Source organism: Oenanthe melanoleuca, chromosome 1 (assembly GCF_029582105.1).
Source record: "Oenanthe melanoleuca isolate GR-GAL-2019-014 chromosome 1, OMel1.0, whole genome shotgun sequence".
Taxonomy (NCBI): domain Eukaryota; kingdom Metazoa; phylum Chordata; class Aves; order Passeriformes; family Muscicapidae; genus Oenanthe; species Oenanthe melanoleuca.
The window spans coordinates 111,817,380-111,838,880 of record NC_079333.1 but is presented as its reverse complement, the minus strand read 5'-3'; the positions used below and the strand labels follow the sequence as shown (position 1 = coordinate 111,838,880).

General features: G+C 63.9%; 3 protein-coding genes across 3 annotated transcripts in view; all 3 read left to right on the top strand.

The window, feature by feature from the left end:
- Nucleotides 1-11,454, top strand: part of DCHS1 (dachsous cadherin-related 1) — a 42,844-nt gene extending 31,390 nt beyond the window's left edge. Inside the window, exons 14-21 of the mRNA XM_056482097.1 lie at nucleotides 329-1,192; nucleotides 1,659-1,772; nucleotides 3,081-3,292; nucleotides 3,432-3,586; nucleotides 4,749-4,879; nucleotides 5,313-5,599; nucleotides 6,176-6,314; nucleotides 6,515-11,454. Coding sequence (XP_056338072.1) covers nucleotides 329-1,192; nucleotides 1,659-1,772; nucleotides 3,081-3,292; nucleotides 3,432-3,586; nucleotides 4,749-4,879; nucleotides 5,313-5,599; nucleotides 6,176-6,314; nucleotides 6,515-9,129 — 4,517 coding nt within the window. The 3' untranslated portion in view covers nucleotides 9,130-11,454. The remainder of the gene's footprint in view (nucleotides 1-328; nucleotides 1,193-1,658; nucleotides 1,773-3,080; nucleotides 3,293-3,431; nucleotides 3,587-4,748; nucleotides 4,880-5,312; nucleotides 5,600-6,175; nucleotides 6,315-6,514) is intronic.
- Nucleotides 11,455-13,921: 2,467 nt separating this feature from the next.
- Nucleotides 13,922-19,561, top strand: TPP1 (tripeptidyl peptidase 1). The gene is made up of 13 exons (XM_056482141.1): nucleotides 13,922-14,015; nucleotides 14,444-14,539; nucleotides 14,610-14,749; nucleotides 14,823-14,973; nucleotides 15,183-15,304; nucleotides 15,626-15,810; nucleotides 16,016-16,214; nucleotides 17,423-17,611; nucleotides 17,722-17,794; nucleotides 18,042-18,162; nucleotides 18,253-18,411; nucleotides 18,482-18,619; nucleotides 19,290-19,561. The coding sequence occupies exons 1-13, from the start codon at nucleotides 14,005-14,007 to the stop codon at nucleotides 19,428-19,430; spliced, it is 1,725 nt and encodes a 574-aa protein (XP_056338116.1). The 5' UTR covers nucleotides 13,922-14,004; the 3' UTR covers nucleotides 19,431-19,561.
- A 162-nt stretch (nucleotides 19,562-19,723) lies between these two features.
- Nucleotides 19,724-21,315, top strand: TAF10 (TATA-box binding protein associated factor 10). The gene is made up of 5 exons (XM_056489501.1): nucleotides 19,724-19,919; nucleotides 20,094-20,245; nucleotides 20,409-20,473; nucleotides 20,579-20,693; nucleotides 21,153-21,315. The coding sequence occupies exons 1-5, from the start codon at nucleotides 19,739-19,741 to the stop codon at nucleotides 21,240-21,242; spliced, it is 603 nt and encodes a 200-aa protein (XP_056345476.1). The 5' UTR covers nucleotides 19,724-19,738; the 3' UTR covers nucleotides 21,243-21,315.
- The last annotated feature ends 186 nt before the right edge of the window (nucleotides 21,316-21,501 follow it).

Genomic DNA, 21,501 nt, shown 5'->3' with positions numbered 1-21,501 from the left:
CTCAGCTCTTTGCTCAGTAAAGAGCGCCCTAAGATCTGGACAGGCTCATTCCCCAGGCTTGTGTCTAGTTCCCCAGGCGTAGACCAGTTCCACACCTCTCCTTGCTGCTCTGACCTGTTAATTCACAGGTTTCCAAGTCAGATTTTTGCTGTATCCTGTCACAGGTGGTCTGGTGACTCCCTATGGCAGCAGCAGTGGCCCACTCCCACTGGGGCTCACTCTAGAGTGAGCCAGACCCCATGGTGGTGGCCTTCATGCTATCCAGGGCCTTTCTCTTTCCAATTACAGGCATGCTGCGTTATTACTTCCTCCTCCTCTTCCTTTTTAGGTGGAGACCCTGGGCAGGATTTCAGCCTAGACCCCGTCTCTGGTGTCCTCTCCACTGCACATGCCCTTGACCGAGAGCAAATTGCTTCCTACAGCCTCACTGTAGTGGTGCAGGACCACGGCTCCCCCCCACGCAGTGCTACCATGTCGGTGACTGTGCAGGTGTTGGACCTCAATGACAATGCACCCAGTTTTGCTCAGGCCAGCTACACGGTGGAGGTGCCAGAGGACTTGCCAGTTGGAGCCCTGGTGCTGCAGCTGGTGGCCGAAGACCCGGACGAGGGCACCAATGGGCAGGTCTCCTACTACCTGGGCAACGAGTCGCTGGGCATGTTCCAGGTGGAGCCGCAGAGCGGGCGCGTGCGGAGCGCCCAGGCGCTGGACCGGGAGCGCCAGCCCAGCTACAGCTTCCTGGCCAAGGCGGTGGACTCGGCGCCCTGGGAGCCCAAGAGCGCGGCCGTGCGCGTCACCGTCGTGGTGCGAGACGTCAACGACCACGTGCCGGCCTTCCTGCACAGCCCGCTCACCGTCAACCTGTCCCGCCACACGCCGCTCAAGCAGGTGGTGGCCACCCTGAGGGCCGAGGACAGGGACGCGGGTGCCAACGCCTCCATCCTGTACCGCTTTGCCGCGCCCAGCTCCGCCTTCGCCATCAACTCCTACACGGGGGACATCCAGCTGCTGCAGCCGCTTGGCGAGCTCAGCCAGCGCCAGCGCACGCTCTTCGTGCTGGCCATGGACCTGGGGCAGCCGGCGCTCTCCTCCACAGGGGTGGTGGTGATCCATGTGCAGGAGGAGCCCTACCAGGGGCTGCGCTTTCCCCGCAGCACCAGGGACGTGGCCCTGGCCGAAAATGCCGCCCCAGGTACCCACTGGCAGTGACCAGAAAGTGCTGTGATGGAAAGGGATCGGGCACAAGGGGAGGTGGGAGGCGCTGTGGGGAGCCCAGAGAGCACTGTGGGCTCCGGGGAAGTCCTGTTATGCTTTGGGCAGACCCGAGGAACTGCAGGGTCTGGGTGGTGCCTAGGCTGGTCGGGGTGGTGTCCCTGTAGGCTGGCTGGTCTCAGTGTGTTCAGATCACTGTAGGCAGCCACAGCTGTCCCAGAAGGTCTCCAGGGTCACAGTGAGACCACTGAGGAACCATGGATAGGCACTGTGACACCAGGCTCCCAGCCCAACATTAACCTTAGATCTTCAGTCCCCTGTCAGCAGTGTCCTCAGGCAGAGTGGTGCTCCTGTGGTACAGCACATGCTGCCCTGCATGCCATGCTTGACCCTTTGCTACGTGCTCCAAAGGTCCACTGTCCATTCATACCCTTTTGCTTTCCCAGGCACTGAGGTGGTGAGTGTACAGGCCATGCACACAGGGGGCTCTTCGGGGCACATCACCTACAGCATCATCAGTGGCAACGAGAGGAACACCTTCCTGATCCAGCCCAGCTCAGGTACAGCTCCAGGAACACTTGCGGAGCTCTGCTCAGGGCCCCCAGGGCACAGGAACACTGTCCACACTCTGTACCAGTTAGTTGAGGGATGTTAGTACTGGAATGTGGACACTGCTCTGTCACTAACTTGCAGCTGTTAGCATTGCTCCCAGTGCAATTGTGGTCCCCCATAATCAGACCTTTTCCCAAAACCTCAGAGAGCAGGGCTAGATGGGATTTTGGGGAGACATTCTTCCCTGTGAGGGTGGTGAGGCTCTGGCACAGGTTGCCCAGAGAACCTGTGGCTGCCCCATCCCTGGAAGTGACCAAGGCCAGGTTGGACAGGGCTTGGAGCAACCTGGGATAATGGAAGGTGTCCCAATGTGCCCATAGGAATGTTGTCGATTCGTTTAGTACATCCTGCTGGCTGCCCTCCTCCTTCTCAGGTGGGACAGCAGCACCTTGTCGCTCCAGCAGCCTAGCTGTCCCTGGCTCAGGCTGGTGGCAGTGGGGGTCCTCAGAGCACTTTGTGAGGCTCTGACTGGACTCAAAGCTGCATGAGGTGTCTCTGGCTTGGAGATGGATGAGCTTATGTCATGGTAGAACAGCTCTTTCTGCTCCACACCTTTGGGGCAGTCTCCAGATTGGGGGGATTGTCATATGCTGTAATGTCAGCAGGAACTGCCTGTCCCCAGTAAGGTGTGGGTGTTATCACTCAGCGCAGCCCTTGAGAATTATGAGAAGCTGGCAGTGTGGGGAGGGCTTGGAAGAGCTCAGTGTGTCTGTCCTGTCCACCTGAGAATGGAGGGAGGGAGGGAGGGAGGGATGGATGGATGGATGGATGGATGGATGGATGATGGATAATGGATGGATGGATGGATGGATGATGGATGGATGGATGGATGGATGGATGGATGGATGGATGATGAATGGATATATGGATGGATGGATGGATGTGTGATGGATAATGAATGGATGGATGATGGATGGATGGATGGATGGATGGATGATGGATGGATGGATGGATGATGAATGGATGGATGGATGGATGATGAATGGATATATGAATGGATGGATGGATGGATGGATGGATGGATGGATGACAGATGGATGATGGATAATGAATGGATCTATGGATGGATGGATGAATGGATGATGGATGATGGATGGATGGATGATGGATGGATGATGGATGGAAGGGTGGAGTGAAGGATGGATGGATGGATGGATGGATGGATGGATGATGGATAATGAATGGATCTATGGATGGATGGATGGATGGATGGATGGTGCTGGTACATCACCCCACCCTTCCCACTGTTCCCCCAGGTGCCATCTCAGTGCAGGACTCCAGTAGCCTGGATTTCGAGGCCAGCCCCCGGCTGCGCCTGGTGATCCAGGCAGAGACTGCAGCTTCCTTTGGCTTTATGGCCATAAACCTCAACCTCCAGGATGTGAATGACAACCTGCCCCGCTTCCAGCTGCAGAACTACGTGGCATTCATCTGGGAGTCACAGAGCTATGACTCACCTGTCATCCAGGTATGGTAGGGCACAAACAGGAACACCTGAGCCCTGGCCTGGCTGGAGTTACGGAATGGGGGCCGCAGAGGCCTGGGGTGGGCACCAGCACACAAATCCTGCCTTGGGCTGCACAGCTGAATCTCATGTGGCTTTGCAGGTGCTGGCAGATGACCTGGACCAGGGAGCAAATGGGCAGGTGACTTATGCCATCAACCAGTCCCTGCCAATGCCGGGCTTGTACCACATTGACCCTCAGACTGGCACCATCACCACTGCTGCCATCCTGGACAGAGAGATCTGGTCCCAGACCCGGTGAGTGCAGCCAGGCTAGGGGATGCCAGGCCAGGGACAGAGTTGTGGAGCACAGCCCCGAGGCATGGGGAGCACTGTTCTTGGTGCCCCCAAAGCTGTCCCAGCCTGGCTGTAAATGGCTTTATCAGGAAGCACAGCTGAGGGTCAGTGGGAGTGATGGACACAGGAGCCAGATGGCCAAGATGAGCCCACGCACAGCTCAGTCAGGTCTCTGCAGAGCTGAGGAGATTGTGAGAGGGCCCTAGGTTCATCCATTCCCCTTCCCACCTCCTTAATCCACACTGCATCTGCTCAGTTTCTTCCACCTCCAAGCACAGGATCCTTGTGTCCTGCCACATGGCTCCAGACCCCTGCACTAGCCTGAGCTCCCCTAGATGTTCCCTTGCATCCAGACAGGCCCTCTGGGCTCCTCACCATGTATGCACACCCTGGACATGTCCATCCACTGTAGCCACATGTATGGGAAATGATGGCAAACACCCCACCATGAATCTGAAGCCTCTCCTGCCCTTTCCCACACACCTTGCTCAGGTGAGGTCCCCCAGTTCGTGTTCTCCCCTTGCACATGTGCCTCCATGGCTGTGGATTCCTCTGCCCTCTTCCCTGATGTGGAGATCTGGGGTATCGCTTCCATCCACATATCCCTTGCCATTCCAGAGAGGCTCCAAGTGTTCTCAGCAGCCAGAGAGCCCCAGACAGCTGCTTACACCCTGCAAGGTGCTCTGCCTGCACCCACACACCTTCCAGACTTCAACACATGCCTTAGGTGTGCAAACACCTGCTGCCCTGTCCCAGCATGCTCTCCATGTTCCACACCCACTGCCCCACGTGAGCTCTCCAAATAATGGAATCACTGAGGTTGGAAAAAACATCTGAGATTATTGAGTCCAACCTGGGACTGATCACCGTCTTGTCAACTAGACTAGAGCACTGAGTACACGTCTTAAACATCTGCAGGGAAGGCACTGCTCACGTCCATCACCCCAGACTCTGAGCTGCTGTGCAGTTTCCCCGCCACATGCACACGCTCCAGCCTGTGCACACCTGCAGTTCATGTCCCAGGTGCAATGCAGGTGTGCAGTGCGTGTCCCAGGAGCTGTACACTGGTGAGGTGCTCCCCCACACGTGTGGGCACACATCTGACCCTCATGCCTGCCCACAGCTTGGTGGTGACAGCGATGGACCGAGGAACACCACCGCTCATGGGCTCGGCCACGCTGACCGTGGTGGTGATGGACATCAATGACAATAGCCCTACCATCCCAGTCCCCTGGGAGATCCGTGTCCCTGAGAGTGAGTGCCGTAGCACTGAGGGCCAGAGCTGGGGTACGATGGGCACCGTGGGGTGGGGAGGAGCCCCCAGGGAGGCCAGGCCAGTCCCTGTCAGGGGCTGGGTCACACTGACCCTCTGAAGCCCCCTGAGCTCTCCAGCATGACCCCTGTGCTGCTGCTGTGTCCTGAGTGAGCAACCTGAATTACCAACTCAGCCCTGGCCCCTGCCCCATGTCTGGGACTCTGGCTGCAGACACCTGCCCTGCCTGCTCACAGTCCTCCTGTGCCCATGCCGCCCTCCACCTGCCCTGCCAAGCCCCTGCCATCTCCCTCTCCCATGGCATCTTCCCCTCTTCCTGCTGCTCAGGCTCTGGATTGAGCTGGTTTCCCACCAGGTGAGCCAGGTATGCTGGGCAGGGGTGGGTGTGCTCGCTCACATGTCTGCTCCCCACAGACACTCTGCTGGGCACCCAGATAGCCCAGGTGACTGGGAACGACGTGGACTCGGGCCCTGCGCTCTCCTACACGCTGCTGCTGGAGGGGGAGGCGGCAGACACCTTCGGGGTGCTGCGCTACGGGGGCCGCGTTGCCCTGACGGGGCCGCTGGACCACGAGCAGCGCAGCCGCTACACCCTCACCCTGCGCGCCTCCGACACGCGCCACGAGACCGAGGCCAACCTCACCGTGCTCGTGGAGGATGTGAACGACAATGTGCCCACCTTCACCCAGGTTTTCTATCAGGTATATGCTGCAGGTGTGCCAGCCAGCAGGGGCCATCCCCCACGAGCCCTCTGCAGCTGCTGCCTGGCCCGCTTGCCCAAAGCAGAGGATGGGTCCAAGCCCCTTCTGGTCCTGCTTTCTGACCCACATCTGCACCCTGGCATCCCTCATGCTGTCACTGTGGCATAGAAGGAGTTGAAACCAGGCAGGTGAGCCTGGGACCCGCCCCTGCAAGGGACAGAGCTGGATGCAGAAGGTCCAGCAGAAATGGATGAGCATAGTGGGGAGGCCAGAAGGGGTGGGAAATGGGCCACAGCCCAGACAAGTGTTTGTGGTGAGAGCTGGGCAGGTCCCTATTGAAGGCTGACTTGGGCAGTGTGTGCTGCAGTGCTGGAGCCCAGGCAAAGGGCTGGGAAGCTCCAGGAACACTTAAAGGGTCTAAGAGCACAGACCTCTTGCCTGTGCTTTCCCTGGCCAGTGAGAGGCTGGATGACATTGGCTTTGGCTGCCTGGCGAGCCCCAGATCCCCCTCCAGTGATGCTGGGGGCTCTGGGCGGGGGGCATCCAGATGCTAACTGGGGTTTCCTCCTCTTCCAGGTGCTGCTGCCAGAGCACACACCTGCTGGCAGTGTCATCCTCACTGTGAGCGCAACCGACCCTGACTCGGGGAGCAATGGGGACATCACCTTCCACCTGGCTGTGCCCAGCCCTGATGTTGCCATCGACCCCAGCAATGGTGCGTGGGCTTGGTGCTCTCATGGGTCGATCTAAGGGTGCCTGTGGAGGGGAGTGCTGCCGAGCTGGCCCTGTTCAAACCCTCACGAGGTCTCTGTCTGGTGTGGCTGCTGAGGCAGACATATCAAATGCTCCTCCAGCAGGAGGACCCTTCCCGGCTCCCACTGGTTCCCATGCTGACCCTGGCTTTCTGCTCCACAGGGACCCTCTTCACCACCCGGCAGGTGGAGTTCAATGCCAGCCAGCCCACCCTGGACCTGGTGGTGGAGGCCCGTGACCACGGCTCTCCCAGCCTCTCATCCTGGGCCACAGTGCAGCTCCAGGTTCTGGATGTTAATGACCACAGCCCCCGCTTCCAGGAGCCATGCTACAACGCCACTGTTCCCGAGGACCTGCGCCCAGGCACCACTGTGCTAACGCTGGAGGCGGGTGACGCCGACCTGTCCCGGGAGAATGCTGGCTTTGACTACACCATCGTCAGTGGCAACGGCGGCAATGCCTTCCAGGTGGAGAGCCGGGTGTCCCGGGCCGGGGGCCAGCTCCGCACGCAGGGAGCCCTGGTGCTTGTGGAGTCCCTGGACTTCGAGGCCATCCCAGTGTACAACCTGACCATGGCAGCCTCGGACCGGGGCCTGCCGCAGCGCAGTGCCACCGTGCCCGTGCTCATTACCGTGCAGGACGTCAATGACAATGCGCCCGTGTTCTCGCGGGCCGAGTACCGCGCCGCGGTGAGCGAGGCCGCGCTGCCCGGCACTGAGCTGCTGCGGGTGGCGGCGCACGACGCCGACTCCGGGCCCCGTGGCCACGTTCACTACACCATCAGCTCAGGTGACCAGCACGGGCTGTTCCAGCTTCATGAGAGCACAGGGGCCCTGAGCCTAGTGCGGCCACTGGATCGGGAGTCCCAGGCGCTGCACACACTGGTGGTGCGGGCCACGGACACACCAGGCGGGCACTTTGCACTGGTGCCCGTGGCCATTGAGGTGAAGGACATCAACGACAATAAGCCGTACTTCCCAGTGGAGGTGCTGAGCGCCAGCATCCGGGAGAACTTGCCCCCCGGCACGCTGGTCACCACGCTGCGCGCTGTCGATGCTGACACCGGCGCCTTCGGGGAGCTGCGGTACACGGTGCTGGAGCAGGCAGCAGGGGACCCCGCCATGGGGGACGGCCGGGACGCCTTTGCTGTCAATGGGAGCTCTGGGGAGCTGCGCTCCCGCCTCACCTTTGACTACGAGCGAGCCAAAGCCTTCCAGCTCCTGGTTCGGGCCACTGACGCTGGCAACGCCTCGGCCACTGTGACTGTGCGGGTGCTGGTGACAGGGGAAGACGAGTACGATCCCATCTTCCTGAGCCCCTCCTTCAACTTCGAGGTGCCTGAGGGCGCGCACAAAGGGCAGAGCATTGGGCGAGTGCTGGCCACGGATGAGGATGAGGGGGCTGACGGTGTGGTGCTGTACACCCTGGCAAAGCCGTCACCGTACTTTGCCATCAACCAGACCACGGGCTCCATCTACCTGCGTGTGGACAGCCAGCCCCAAGGCGGGGCTGGGCGCGCCAAGAGGGAGCCACGGGAGATGAGCCTGGAGGTGCAGGCGCGCAGCCCCCTGCCTGCTTCCCGGGTGGCCTCTGCGCAGGTCACCATTGACGTCACGCACACCTCCTTTGGCCTGGCACCCGACCTCAACCTGCTGCTGGTGGCTGTGGCCGCCTCGCTGGGTGTCGTGGTGGTGCTGGCCGCCGTGGCCATCGTGCTGGCACTGGTGCGCTCCCGGCAGCGCCGGGGCCACAAGAAGGCGGAGGGGGAGGGGGCACTGGCCCGTGCACAGAGCGGGTCCTTGCAGAAGCTGGGCCGTGAGGATCCAGCCCTGCCCGGGGCTGAGCACATCTACCACCAGGCACTGCCGGGGTACGGGGCCGAGCCGGCGGGGCCCTACACGCGGGGCGGCTCGCTGGACCCCTCGCATTCCAGCGGCCGTGGCTCTGCTGAAGCCGCCGAGGACGACGAGATACGGATGATCAACGAGTACCCACGCGTGGCCAGCATCACAGCCTCCATGCAGGAGCACATCGCCGCCCGCGGCCCTGACTCTGGCATCCAGCAGGATGCCGACCAGCTCTCCGATATCTCCTGTGAGCCAGCTGCATTGGAGAGCACCCAGTGGTTCAAGAGCAAGAAGGGCTCCGGGCTGCTGCTGCCAGGGCCACCCCTGCAGCTGTACCGTGAGGACGGGGGGGGCAGCGCCTTCCTGGGTGTCCGCTGCGGCCTCAGCGTCTCCTCGCAGCCCCAGGACTACGCCTTTCCAGAGGACGGCAAGCCCTCCGTGGAGGGCTCGCTCACCGCCATCGTGGCCAGCGATGAGGAGCTCCGCGGCAGCTACAACTGGGATTACCTGCTGAACTGGTGTCCCCAGTTCCAGCCGCTGGCCAGTGTCTTCACGGAGATCGCCCGCCTCAAGGATGAGAGCTCCCTGCGCAAGCCCTTCCCAGCCAAGCCCAAGGCAGAGCCCAAGCCCCGCATCGACCCCCCACCCCTCATCACCTCGGTGGCCCATCCAGGTGCCAAGTCTGTGCCCCCCAAGCCACCGCCAGGCAGGACCTTCCCGCACCCGTCCTCCCTGCGCCGCTCGCCCATCAGCCACGAGGGTTCCATTTCGTCCTCCGCCATGTCACCCAGCTTCTCCCCATCACTGTCCCCGCTGGCCGCCCGCTCCCCTGTGGTCTCGCCCTTCGGCATCTCACAGGGACCGTCCGCCTCCACTATCAGCGCTGAGCACTCGCTGGAGCCGCCCGAGGAGGCCGAGCTCAGGATTTAGAGCTGGACTCCTCTGCCCCAGCCCGCAGCTGTGGGGCCGGAGCGGGGCCCAGCCCAGGGCTGCTAAAATGGGTGCTCATCCCCCTCCCAGCGCTGTGCCTGGCTGGGCCCCCAGGGACCGCAGATGCCCTTGGGGGCTGTCACCCAGTCCCTCTCCAGAGCTTGGCAGACCCTGAGCTGGCCGGTGCCCTATGGACTGCTGACCCCAGTGCTGGCACCCCGGGGTGATGGTCCATGTGCTGCTCGCAGTGGCTCAGAGTGGCGCTGGGCAGGATGGTGCTTCACGGTACTCGGTGCTCCGGGAGTGGCCGGGAGCTGAGGGGTGCTGGGCCAGGGGCTGCAGGCCCAGACCCTGCCCCACCCAGCTCCGGGGCCATGCAGCAGCCCGGGTGCATGAGGAGCCTGAGTCCTCCCTAGGAGCTCCTGGGGCAGGGAACGATGCCCCATGGCTCAGGGTGGTGTCCCAGGGCAGGGCGCGATGCCCCAGGGCACAGACGCTGCCTGCAGGAGTGACCCTGCCCCTGGCCGGGAGGGGACACTCACTGAGGGGACAGTCACCGGGCTAGCTGCGGCAGAATGCAGCAGTGCCCACGTCTCGCTCCCTGTCTGTGGCTGAGTGGGGACAGGAGAACCTTTGGGGTCTCTCCAGCCCTTCATTACCCACTGCTGCAGGTGACACATGCAGGGAATCTCCTGCCCAGAGCTTCAGGATGGTTCCTGTGGTGCTGGGAGGGAGGCGCCTGCCGTGCTCAGCGTGGGAACCCTGTTCCTGGGACCAGGTACCTGTCTGGGCAGGGGTCCCAGGCAGGGACAGTGCCCAGGTACGGGCAGCACAGTGGTGCTGGCAGAGCTGTGGGAGAGCTGACAGGGACAGTCCCACCTCAGGAGCAGTGGTGATGTGACCCACACGCACCTCAGGCCCAGCAGGCAGCCTGCAGCTGCAGGGGCACAGGTGGGGGGTGGTACCCCAAAAAGCCACATCGCCCAGCACGTTCTCTTACAGCCGCAGTGGGGACACTGGGCATCTGGCCTTCCCTTCACATGACTGCTCCCCAGGACCGTCTGGGCCACCTCCAGAACACGGTCCAGGTGCCAGAACCCCCTGCCCTGGCCCCAGCCCCCTGTGCGGGGCTGCTCTGCACCCGCACTCTGCATGCTGTGGGCCCGGAGGGAGCCCCTGCGGTGGGGCCCTCCCCATCTCCCGGCACTGTGCACAGCGGTCACGCAGGCAGCAGCACTCGCAGCACGCTTTGCCCCCACCGCAGCTCTTCCCGAGCCCTCGGCTCAGCGGCAGCGGCCGTGCATCGGGCCGGGGGCTGCAGCCCTCCTGTCCTGGGGGCTGCGATTCCCACGGGCCACGGCTGCACAGTGAGGGCTGGAACAGCATGGGGTGCCCCACGGCAGCCCTGAGTGCCCAATCTGGCCAGGAGTGTATTTGGGGCTCAGGGAGGACACCCCATGACTGAGCAGAGGTGGGGGATGCCCCTTCCCGTCACACTGTCCCCAGACCCAGCATGTCTGCAGTGTGGCTGCAGCCCCAGCCGCAGAGGAGCTGTCACAGCAGACAAATGCATCACTTCTGCCCGTCCTCCCCATTTCCCATCTGTGGCTGCAGCTCCATCTGTCGCAGTCAGCCCCTCACCCCCTTGTGCTGTGGGGTCCTGGCGCATGCCAGTGGGTCCCAGGTGCTGTCCGGGGCACAGGGCAGTGACAGGGGACAGGGATCTGCAACAGTGACAGGGGCACCAGGGGAACACAGGGCCATGCCCACCCTGCCTGAGGTGCCCTGGGAGGGGAAGACAGTTCTGCCGTGGCACGGGGACAGCCCACAGCAGCTCTCGGGGTGGGCACCCCCACCCGTCTCTGTCCTGCTCACAAGCACTGTGGGGACACATCGTCCTCCCCAGGCCCCGTGGAGGCACACTGGGGCTGCCCTGTGTCCCCCAGCCCCCTGGGGGCACTCCAGGGCTACCCAGTGCCCCCCAGTCCCATATGGGATGCCCCATGCCCCCGACCCTGTGCTGCCCCAGCTGCCCACAGCTCCACTGCACCTCTGGGATGGGGACACAGATGGGTCACCCTGCACGCCACAGGAAGGGTCAGACACATGCACCCTGCTTTGGGCTGGGGTCACTGAGCCCCCAGTTATTTATTTTTACACAGTGTACTACAATTCCTGTTTTTACTCGTTTGTACCTTTTGTATTGTGTCTCGTGGAGCTGCATGCACCAGCGCTGCCCACGGCCGCGCAGGGGCCACCAGTGCAGCCTGAACCCAAGTGCCAACGTCTCAAAAAATGCCTTAATAAACCACACATTTGTACAGACACAGCCCCGTCCCTGCTGCCGGGGGCTCATGCCAGACTGGCACCATGTTACCATGGGACTGGTGGGGAAGGGGAGGGGACTGGACCTGCACCATGGGGGCCTCACTCTGGGCTGGCCAGGCTGTGGCACCCACACCCATGGCTGCATCCTGCCAAGCCCTTCCCCTGCAAGGCCAGTGGAGCTGCAGCAGGACCATAGCTGCATGCCTGGGCCCAGCAGCAAGGCTGAGTGTGTTTCCATACAGACATACGTGCAAACACAGCTGTGGGAGGCGTCTCCACATGTGCACACAGCTGCTCCCACATGCCACAGGCAGCCCCATCCCATCCTGCTGCCCTCGGTGAGGGCTGTGGGCAGGGCTGTGCAGGGACCCCGAGCTGCTGCAGCCCCACCTGGACACACCGTCTGCCCAGCAGGTACCTCCCATTCCCAGGATCCCCACTGAGGACACCTGGACACAGAAGTTCCCCAAACCACGGCCTCATCACAGGCACCAGCACACACAGACATGCACTGGGGATCCCAGTGCTCTGGTGATCCCACCAGTCTGCCCAGTAGCTTTGGCTCTGCTTATCCATGTTGGATGCACAGACATACACGTAAGGCTCTCGCTGGTCTCCAAACGCTGTGACTGAGGCCACACGTGCCCCCCTCACCAAACAGTGCCCCCAAGCCTGGGAAACAGTTACAGAGTTTGAGAACCAGGAGTGGCTGGCTGTGCAGCTGTCAGGTGTTGGATGTGGCCAGACCCACGCAGTGACCAGCCACTTCCATCCTTCCTTCTCTGCTTTACCATTTTTTGTTCCTGCCCGAACCAACCTGTTTAGTCGCTGTCCTCAGCTCTCAGATTCCAACACCCCACAGCGAGTCTTGCACAGCCCCAGCCTGTTCTGCACAGCCCCCAAGGCATACCCAGCCCTGCTGGCAGCGCTCAGGGACCAGGGGAGCCGCTCCCACCCCGCTGCTCGGACAGGGCTGCTCACTCTGCAGGAAAGCATGAGCCAGCACAGCTGGGGCAGAGAGGGGAAAGGGCCACCCCCCTCCCTGACGGTGTTCCTGAGCTCCCCTCTGCTCCTTCGTCCCCCATCCTGACCCCTTCCCTCCCTGCTGGGGCACGGTGGGCGTGCTGGGACCAGCAGGCTGCCCTCAGTGCCACTGTCCTCCTCCTGGTGCTCCTGGCCTCGGGAAAATCCAACTGCCCACGGCAGGGACCCGAGAGCGGGGCTCCAGCCGGGAGCCCCCGAGGCTCCCTGACCTCCCCGGCACCAGACCAGATGCTCATTAACATGATTAGCTCTGTCAGGCCACGTTAATCCCGGCAGTCCAGACGGACCCAGGACATCATCCCCTGCAAATCCCATCCCACTTAGAGTCCATCCCCAAACTGGACATGAGGCACGCAGCCCCACAGCACCCTAGTCCCTGGCTAGGGCCAGGGTGCCTGGTTCCCCCTGTCTGTGGCCAGGGGAGGCCAGGGCTGCCGGGCCAGGGCAGGGGCAGCAGGAACAGACGCCTCTGGCACGGCTCCGGTGCGGGGGATGCGGCAGCCAGGGCCAGGCAGGTGGTTTTCCTATTGCCTGTCTCTTCCTGGCCTGGACCCTGCTCTGCAGAATCAGGAAAACAGCTGGGAACTGCTGGAGCGGCGGAATGTGCCGTGTGATTTGGCTTGTCACCGAAACTGCAGGAAAAACAAAAAAAAACCTCTTCAACAATATTTTCGGTGTTAGAGAATAAAGGCATTGCTTTATTCTGGGCAGGATTTTGTTCTGGCCGGGATGTGCAACAGAAGTAGTTTCATACACACGTCCCAGGTTGTGCAGAGAAAATAATTCCATGACACATGAATTTTACTAGATTTTTCACATATCTTATACAGTCAAAACATCTAGAATTTCACTGGTTCAATGTTCATTGGTCCCAATTGCGTAGTTCTAAGTATTTGGTTTCCTATGGAGGGGTGATTTCTGGAGTTGATGGTCGTTAATGGTTGCTAATCGTTGTGTATCTCCTGCGCTGCTCCCAGTAGCCCCTCCTGCCCGGGACCCCCAACCCCCGGCCCGGGACCCGGCCAGGACCCCCGGCCCCACAGGGCCTCTCCTCCGGCCCGCAGCACTCGGGACCGTCAGCCCGCACGGACCCTTGTCCAGCCCTGCACCGAGCCCTGGCCCCTCGCAGCCCGGGAGCCCAGGTCCGATCCACCCCGCCGCCAACACGCCCGCACCGAGAGAGCGGCGGGCACAGGGAGCGGCAGCGGCCGGTGCCGAGTCCGAGCCGCCTCTCTGGGCTGCCGGCAGCAGGGACGGACTCCCGCGGGAACCGGGCCCGGAGCCCGCCCCGCTGACAAGAGGCCGAGAGGTGCAGCCGGTGCCGAGGCCGGGGCTCCCGGTCTCGTTTCCGCTCCCGGTTCCGGTCCCGGTTCCGCTCCGGGCCCACCCCGGAGCTCTGGCCCCGCCCACCACCCCGTGACCGGCGGGCACGTGACCGCTGTTTTGGTGTCCCCACGTGGCGGGAGTCACGCGGCCGCACACGTGACCGGGCGGCAGGGCGGCATGGCGCGGGGGTAACGGGCAGGGAGCGGGGCCGCGGGGACAGCCCGGCGGGGGACGGCGCGGGAGGGGCTCAGGGTCCCACCGGGCTCCCGGGAGACCAGGGCCCAGGGGGTCCGATGGGGCTCCCGGGTGGTGGTGAGACCGGGGACCAGGGGGTCAGGCGGGGTTTCCCGGCCGTGAGGGACCGCGGGGCCGGTGCGGTTCCCCGGTGATGAGGGCCCGCGGGGCCGGTGCCGTTCCCCCGGGGCAGGGTAGCAGGGTCAGACAGGCTCCCCGGTGCTGGGGCTCGGGGATCTCCGGCGGGGCTCCCCAGAGCCGGGAGCAGGTGGTCAGGTGGGTTCTCCCGTCACGGGGCTCCCCGGGAGCGGGGGTTCGGGGGTCGGTCCCGGTTCCCACAGCATGCCCGTGCCCTTTGAGCGCTCCCCCGAGCCCGTTGCAGGTGCTGGGGGATCGCCGCCGTGCTGGCGCTGTGTGCGGCCGCCTGGAGCTGCGCCCCGGGGCTGGCGCTGGCGCTGGAGCGGGACCAGCCGTTCCGGTAGGTCCAGGGGGTGGGCCGGGCCGGGCCGGGGTGCCGGTGCCGGCCCCGCTCACCGCCGTCCCTGCAGCGTGCCCCCCGGCTGGGCCCACGCCGGCCGCGTGGATCCTGGGCACCCAGTGCAGCTGACCTTCGCCCTGCGGCAGCGCGGCACGGCCCGCCTCGCCCGCCTCGTCCAGGCTGTCTCGGACCCTCAGTCCCCGCAATACGGTAACAGCCGCGTCCCTGAGGCTCCGCACCCCCCGGGGCCTGCGAGGGGATCTAACCCGTCTGTGCCTCCCAGGGCAGTACCTGTCCCTGGAGCAGGTGAGGGACTTGGTCCAGCCTTCCCCGGCCACGCTGATGACAGTTCTGAAGTGGCTGCAAGGCCATGGTGTAGAGCACTGCCGGAGTGTCACCACCCTTGACTTTCTGGAGTGTTACCTGCCTGCAAGGTGAGCCCTGAGGGCTGGAACCAGCTCTGGTGGTCCTGTGGTGGCTTTCCCTGTGTCTCACTACTGTCCCATCCTGTGGTGGCTGTTCTGGTGTCCTAGTCCAGTCCCACTCCACAGTGGTTGTCCCTCCCAGCCCTGTCCTGTCCTTGGATGGCTGTCCTTGTGTCCTAGTGCTGTCCCATCCCACGGTGGCTGTCCCTGTGTTGCAGCATGGCCGAGCGCCTGCTCCCTGGGGCCGAGTTTCACCGGTATGTGCAGGGCCAGCGCAGCCTGGTGCGGTCCCCGCTGCCCTACACTGTCCCTGCAGAGCTCACGGAGCACCTGGACTTCGGTACGTCCCACCTGGGGGAGGTGAGGCTGTGCAGCTCAGGTGCAGCTGCTTCTGGGTGGACGAACCTCCCTCCTGCAGGTCCCTGTTACATGGGGTGCAGTGACTGTCCCACAGAAGGTGCAGGGGGTGCCAAGCTGGGGCCATGGGAAGGCTGAGGAGGCTCTTCCCTCGGGCCAGGGCTGCAGGGCTGGGCTCTCCAAGCCCTGCTGTCTGCCTGCCCATGTAGACATGGGGACAGTGACGGAGAGCCCGAGGGCTCTGTCCTGCCTTCCTGGGCTCTGGCCCTGATGGCTTCTCCCATCCCACTGGGCTCTGCTGCAGTGGGTGGGATGCACCGATTCCCCATGGAGCGCACGGCAGTCAGCAGGGCCGGGGCCAGGGAGGACCCACAGCTGGCAAGAGCGTCGTTCCACCTGGGCGTGACGCCGGCCGTCCTGCGCCAGAGATACAACATGACAGGGGGGGACGTGGGGCTCCTGTCCAACAACAGCCAGGCCTGTGCACAGGTAACAGCTGCCTGGGTCAGAGGCTGTGTGCTGTGGCAGTCCTGGGGATTGGTCCTGTTCTGGGGATCTTGGGACAGCTGGGAGTCCCTCGGTGGCTGCTGGGAGGACCTGGTGTAGCACAGACCTGTGCTGCACAATTTTCTAGGTCGGGATCAAAATGCTTGTTTTTTCAAGAGAAGACAACCTGTCCCTCTGTGTCCCACAGTTTCTCGAGCAGTACTTCCACCAAGCTGACCTGGCTGAGTTCATGCAGCTCTTTGGCAGTGGCTTTGCCCACCGCACGCAGGTTGACCGGGTGGTGGGGCGCCAGGGCCATGGCAAAGCCGGGCTGGAAGCTAGTCTGGACGTGGAGTACATCATGAGCACAGGCGCCAATGTCTCCACCTGGGTCTTCAGCAATGCAGGTACTGGGGAAGAGCCTCGAGGGACAGGGGGGACACTGCAGGGGGAAGGGAAGCACCCAGAGGGAGGAGGGGAGTGCTTGGAGGGGTGAGGAGAGTGCCCGGAGCAGGGAAGGGAACACTTGGAGATGTGAGGGGCAGGGCTGAAACAGGAGAGAAGAGTGCTCAGAGGAGTGAGGGGAGAGGTTGCAGGGCTGTGCTGGCAGCTGGCTGTAGTACAGCTCCAGCTGCTTTCCCAGCTGCTGTGATTGTGCACCCGGTGTGCTCCCCAGGTTAGAGCTGGCCCTGGATTCCCAGCTCCTAGGGATGTCACTCCTGGTTTGTGTAGTGACTTTGAACCGTGTGAACCCTCAGCATCCAGAGTATCCTGAAGCAGGGATTTTGTTGCTAGCACCATGTGGAGCAGCTGTCTGCTCAGCTCCCATGAAGGAGGGTGCAGCTCTCCTCCCATGGATGGGGTTTTCCAGCCTTGCTGGAGCTAAGCTCCCACCCACGAGTCTCGCAGTGGAGCACATGAGGGAGAGTGAGGGCATTTGGGAAAACAAATTGCCAAACAGCCTGCACAAACACAAACAGGGTGCAGTGCTAGGGGCAATGTCCCTGTCCCAGATTGGGAACTGGCTGAGCAGGTGAGTGCTACAGGGACAGTAGCCCGGTCCCTGATGGTGACAGTGACAGCAGCCCAGCACTGCCCTTCCCTCCACCCCCACACAATTACTGGTGTGGGAAGGGTGCAGGGACAGTGACATGGGCAACCGAGAGTGAGGGGGTGGCTAGAGCTCTGCTCCCCTCCCAGTGGAGAGGGCTGGAGGGCAGGGAGGGACCTGGGCAAGGTGCAGGTGGAATGTGTGGAGGTGGCACATGTGCCACTCTGCTGGGATCTGTTGCCAGAGGAGGAGCTGAGGCCCCGCTGGGTCCACGGGTGCCCACGTGGCTGCAGCCCTGGGGGAGAGTCTTCGAGAGGGGTTTGCGTGTAGCCCCCTGTCCTGGGGTAAGGATGACCCTCTTGCCAACCCCGTGGGCTGAGCTGAAGCTGTGAGGAGCCTTGGGATGAGCTCCCAGAGCTCCAGGTGGGATGTGCTGTGACTCCATGGCCCACAGGAAGGAGCACCTGGGGCTGTACTGCACAGGAAGATGCTGGTGCTGGTGAGGCAGGACTCCTGGTGCTGGAGGAGCTATCCCTCATGTCTCTTCCCCGATGTCGTTGCCAGGGCGCCACGAGAGCCAGGAGCCCTTCCTGGCCTGGCTGCTGCTGCTCAGCAACATGTCAGCACTGCCCTGGGTGCACTCGGTGAGCTACGGGGACGACGAGGACAGCCTGTCCTATGCCTACATGGAGCGCGTCAACACCGAGTTCATGAAGGCGGCAGCCCGTGGCCTCACCATCCTGTTTGCCTCAGGTATGGCCGGAGCCTGGACCGGCAGAGCCTGAGCGCCAGGCACGGAGCGGGGCTGTGCAAGGGCTGGCTGGGGTGCCGCTGTCCCCTGTCAGCTGTCCGTGTGTCGGCAGGTGACGACGGTGCCGGGTGTCGGCGGGTGCACAGCGGGAACCACACGTTCCGGCCCAGCTTCCCAGCCTCCAGGTGGGTGAGGCAGGGAGCTGGGGAGGGGTCAACACAGACCTGTGGGGGCACTGCCATCCCTGGCCCCACTGGAGGGTCACCGGAGGGCCCTCACCAGCACGCTTACGGACCCCAGAGCTGCAGGCTGTGCAGCTCCTGGGGGTCGGTTCAGTTTGCGAGGCAAGGTTGTTGTGCCAAGGGGGCTCTTGGTGGCTGCTGAGGCCCAGGCAGCTGTGTGCCCACCTGCAGTGTCCCCCTGTTTCCCCAGCCCCTACGTCACCACTGTAGGTGGCACGTCCTTCAAGAACCCCTTCCTGGTGACAGAGGAGGTGACGGATTACATCAGTGGGGGTGGCTTCAGCAACGTCTTCCCCATGCCTGAATACCAGGTGAGGGCCACCTGCGCCAGGCTGGGGGCTGCAGGGTGAGGGTGACAGTGGATTTTGGGGTGACCGTGGGCCGTGTCGTGCCATCCCCAGGCCGCTGCCGTTAAGAGTTTCCTGCGCTCGGCCTCGAAGCTGCCACCCAGCTCCTACTACAACAGCAGCGGCCGCGCGTACCCTGACCTGGCCGCGCTCTCCGACAACTACTGGGTGGTGACAAACCGCATCCCCCTGCCCTGGGTGTCGGGGACCTCGGTAAGGAGCTCACCCCCTGCTGCCCTGCGGGATGCTGGGGGTCCTGGGCTGAGGGGTTGTGCCCACGCAGGCGTCCACACCGGTGGTGGCAGGCATGGTGGCCTTGATCAACGACCGGCGCCTGCAGCGGGGGCTGCCACCCCTTGGCTTCCTCAACCCCGCGCTCTACCAGCTGCAGAAGCAAGGGCTCGGTGATGCGTTCTATGATGTGAGTGAGGCAGGCAATGGGGGCTGAAGGGGCTGTGCTGGGGGCTGAGGGGACTTTGGGTGTCCTCGAGTGTTTGGCTGAGGCCTGGGGTGGGTCTGTCCATTGGGCTGGGAGGGCTATGCATGCTCCAAGGGCTGGGGTGGGGGTTGAGGGGGCTGTCCTGGGGCTCCTGCTCCCAGAGCCATGCCTGGGGCAGCGCCAGCAGTTCTGCTGAGGGGCAGGAGTCACAATGGCCTTCCCGTGGGAGGAGTGTCCTGTGTTTCTTGTGACCTTTCCATGGGAGGGATGTCTTGGGGCATCCTCATGGGCTACTATGAGCTTTGTGGGCCAGGTCCCGTTGTGTGGCCAGGGCAATTGTGTCCAGTGACTGCGGAGGTCCGAGGGTCCAGCTGAGTGTGCTGTCCCACACTGCCAGTGTCCTGAGGGGTCCCTGGGCCTGGGGCATTGTGGGGGTCCCCGTTACAGATGTCTAGGGGCCCCTTTGCCCTGGGATTCCTGTTGCAGAAATGCTGGGGTCGGCTGTCCCTGGTTCTCAGAGGCTGCGGGCAGGTGTGCCCATGCTATCCCTGTGCCCCGGGGTCCCCATCCCAGGGCTGTGTGGGGCTCCTGTGCCCCAGGTCGGGATTTGGGGGTGGTCCCCGAGCCCCTGTGCTGAGGCTGGTCCCCGCAGGTGATCCAAGGCTGCCACCTGTCCTGCCTGGACGGCACCGTGCAGGGCCAGGGCTTCTGCGCCACCCCCTCCTGGGACCCGGTCACCGGCTGGGGCACGCCCAACTTCCCGCGCCTGCTGCGAGCGCTGGGGCCGCGCTGACCAGGACCCCGGGAGCGGAGAGCGGGCACCGGACACCGGGAGCGAGCGCCGGGAGCGGAGAGAGGAACCCGCGGGGCTGGAGGCGGGGCCGGGGCGGCGGGGGCGGGGCAATAAACACGCGAAGCCCCGCCCATGCCTGTATTTGTTCCTGCATCTCCGCCAGGGGGCGATAAGCGTCTGTGGCGGGGCCGGCGGGGCGGGGGCCGACAGGGCCAATGGGCGGGTGAGAGGGGCGGGGCGGAGGGGCCGGGGGGCCAATAGGGTGGTTTGGCGCGCGCAGGCGCGGAGCGGAGGCTGGTGCCGGGACCATGAGCGGCAGCGCCGATCCCGACCCCGCGCCCGCGGCCCCGGCCGCCCCGCCAGGCCCCGCCGAGGGTAGCAAGCCCAGCCCGGCCGCTGTGGGCAGCGCCGGGCCCGGGGCGGCGCCAGCTGCGGGCGGCGGCGCGGCGCGGGCCACCGAGGGCTGTGCGGCCGGCGGGAGGGGCCCCGGTGAGTGGAGATGGGGGCGGCGGGGGACGGGCCCCGCGCTCGGGAGTCCCGCGGGGTGCCCTGAGCCGCTCCGGCCGCGAGAGCGGCGTCCGCAGCCTGCGGGTGTCCCGGACTCCTGCCGAGCGTGGTGTCCCGCCGTGCGGGGCTCCCGGGACTGACGGTGCCGTCCCGCAGTGCCGGTGTCCGCGGCCGTGGCCGCCCCCCCGGACGGGGCCATGTCCAACGGCGTGTACGTGCCGCCCGCGGCCAACGGCGATGTGAAGCCCGTGGTGTCCACCACGCCGCTCGTGGACTTCCTCATGCAGCTGGAGGACTACACGCCCACGGTACCGACACACGGGGCGGCTCCTGTGGGGCGGGAGGGACGGGACGGGGCACAGGGTACTGTCCCACGGTACTGGGGCACGGCGCGGCTGCTGTGCGACGGGATATAGGATACGGAAACGCTCCCACGGGGCCGTGGAGCTGTTCCAACTCTTCCCTTCCCAGATCCCGGACGCCGTCACAGGGTATTACCTGAACCGGGCAGGGTTTGAAGCCTCGGACCCCCGCATGTGAGTGGCCGCAGGGTGCGGGGGGAGTGGCAGGAACCCCGTGGGGGTCCGGCAGAGGGGCCCATGGACCCGCGTCGCCTGGCCGACACGGTCCCTGTCCCGCAGAATCCGCCTGATCTCGCTGGCGGCACAGAAGTTCATCTCAGACATCGCCAACGATGCGCTGCAGCACTGCAAAATGAAAGGCACGGCCTCGGGCAGCTCCCGCAGCAAGAGCAAGGTGAGGGCACGGAGGGAACCGGGGAACCCTTTCCGGGGATTAAGCTGAGCCTGCAGCCACGGCGTGCAGAAATCCCAACACCTGCCGGGCTTACAGTGGGTCCCTGCGGGTGGGGAGGGGCTGCAGGACACGGGGGGGGCACTGAGCTTGTGGACACACTCTGGTGCCCGCACCCCAGCAGTGACTGCAGCTCCCAGCTTGGGGAGGAGCTGGAGCAGTGGGTCCTGGGGACCCTCCCAGTTCCATATCCGGGATTCAGGGGCTCTGCAAGGCCAATGGGATTTTGTGTTGTGTGTCTGGGGACATCTGAGGCTACAGAGCAACAGAATGTGGAGAGCTAGGAATGCCCTAATGCTGCCCAGCAGCTCTTCTGGGAGCGGGACATGCCCGTCCTTGCAGCTTGGGGGTCCCGCAGCCCCGGGCTGTCCCTGCTGTGACCACCTGCCCCATGTCCCCCAGGACAAGAAGTACACGCTGACCATGGAGGACCTGACACCAGCGCTGGCTGAGTACGGCATCAACGTGAAGAAGCCACATTATTTCACGTAGAGCACGGGGGAGCGTGGGGAGCCTGTAGGGGCTGTGTTGGTACCATTAAACACCTAGTAGGGTTTTGTGGGAAGGCAGCCTCGCTCCTGTGCCTGCGTCCACAAGTGCTGGCCCTGGTCCTCCACGTGCTCGCCCTCCACTGCCGGTCACAGTGGCTCGGTGCTCGCCACGGTACTGGAGAAGAGTGGGGTTAGGGGGACAGGAACTACCCAGCGCTCTTCTTCCCTTTCCTTCCCTCAACTGTCTCGTGTCTCACCCA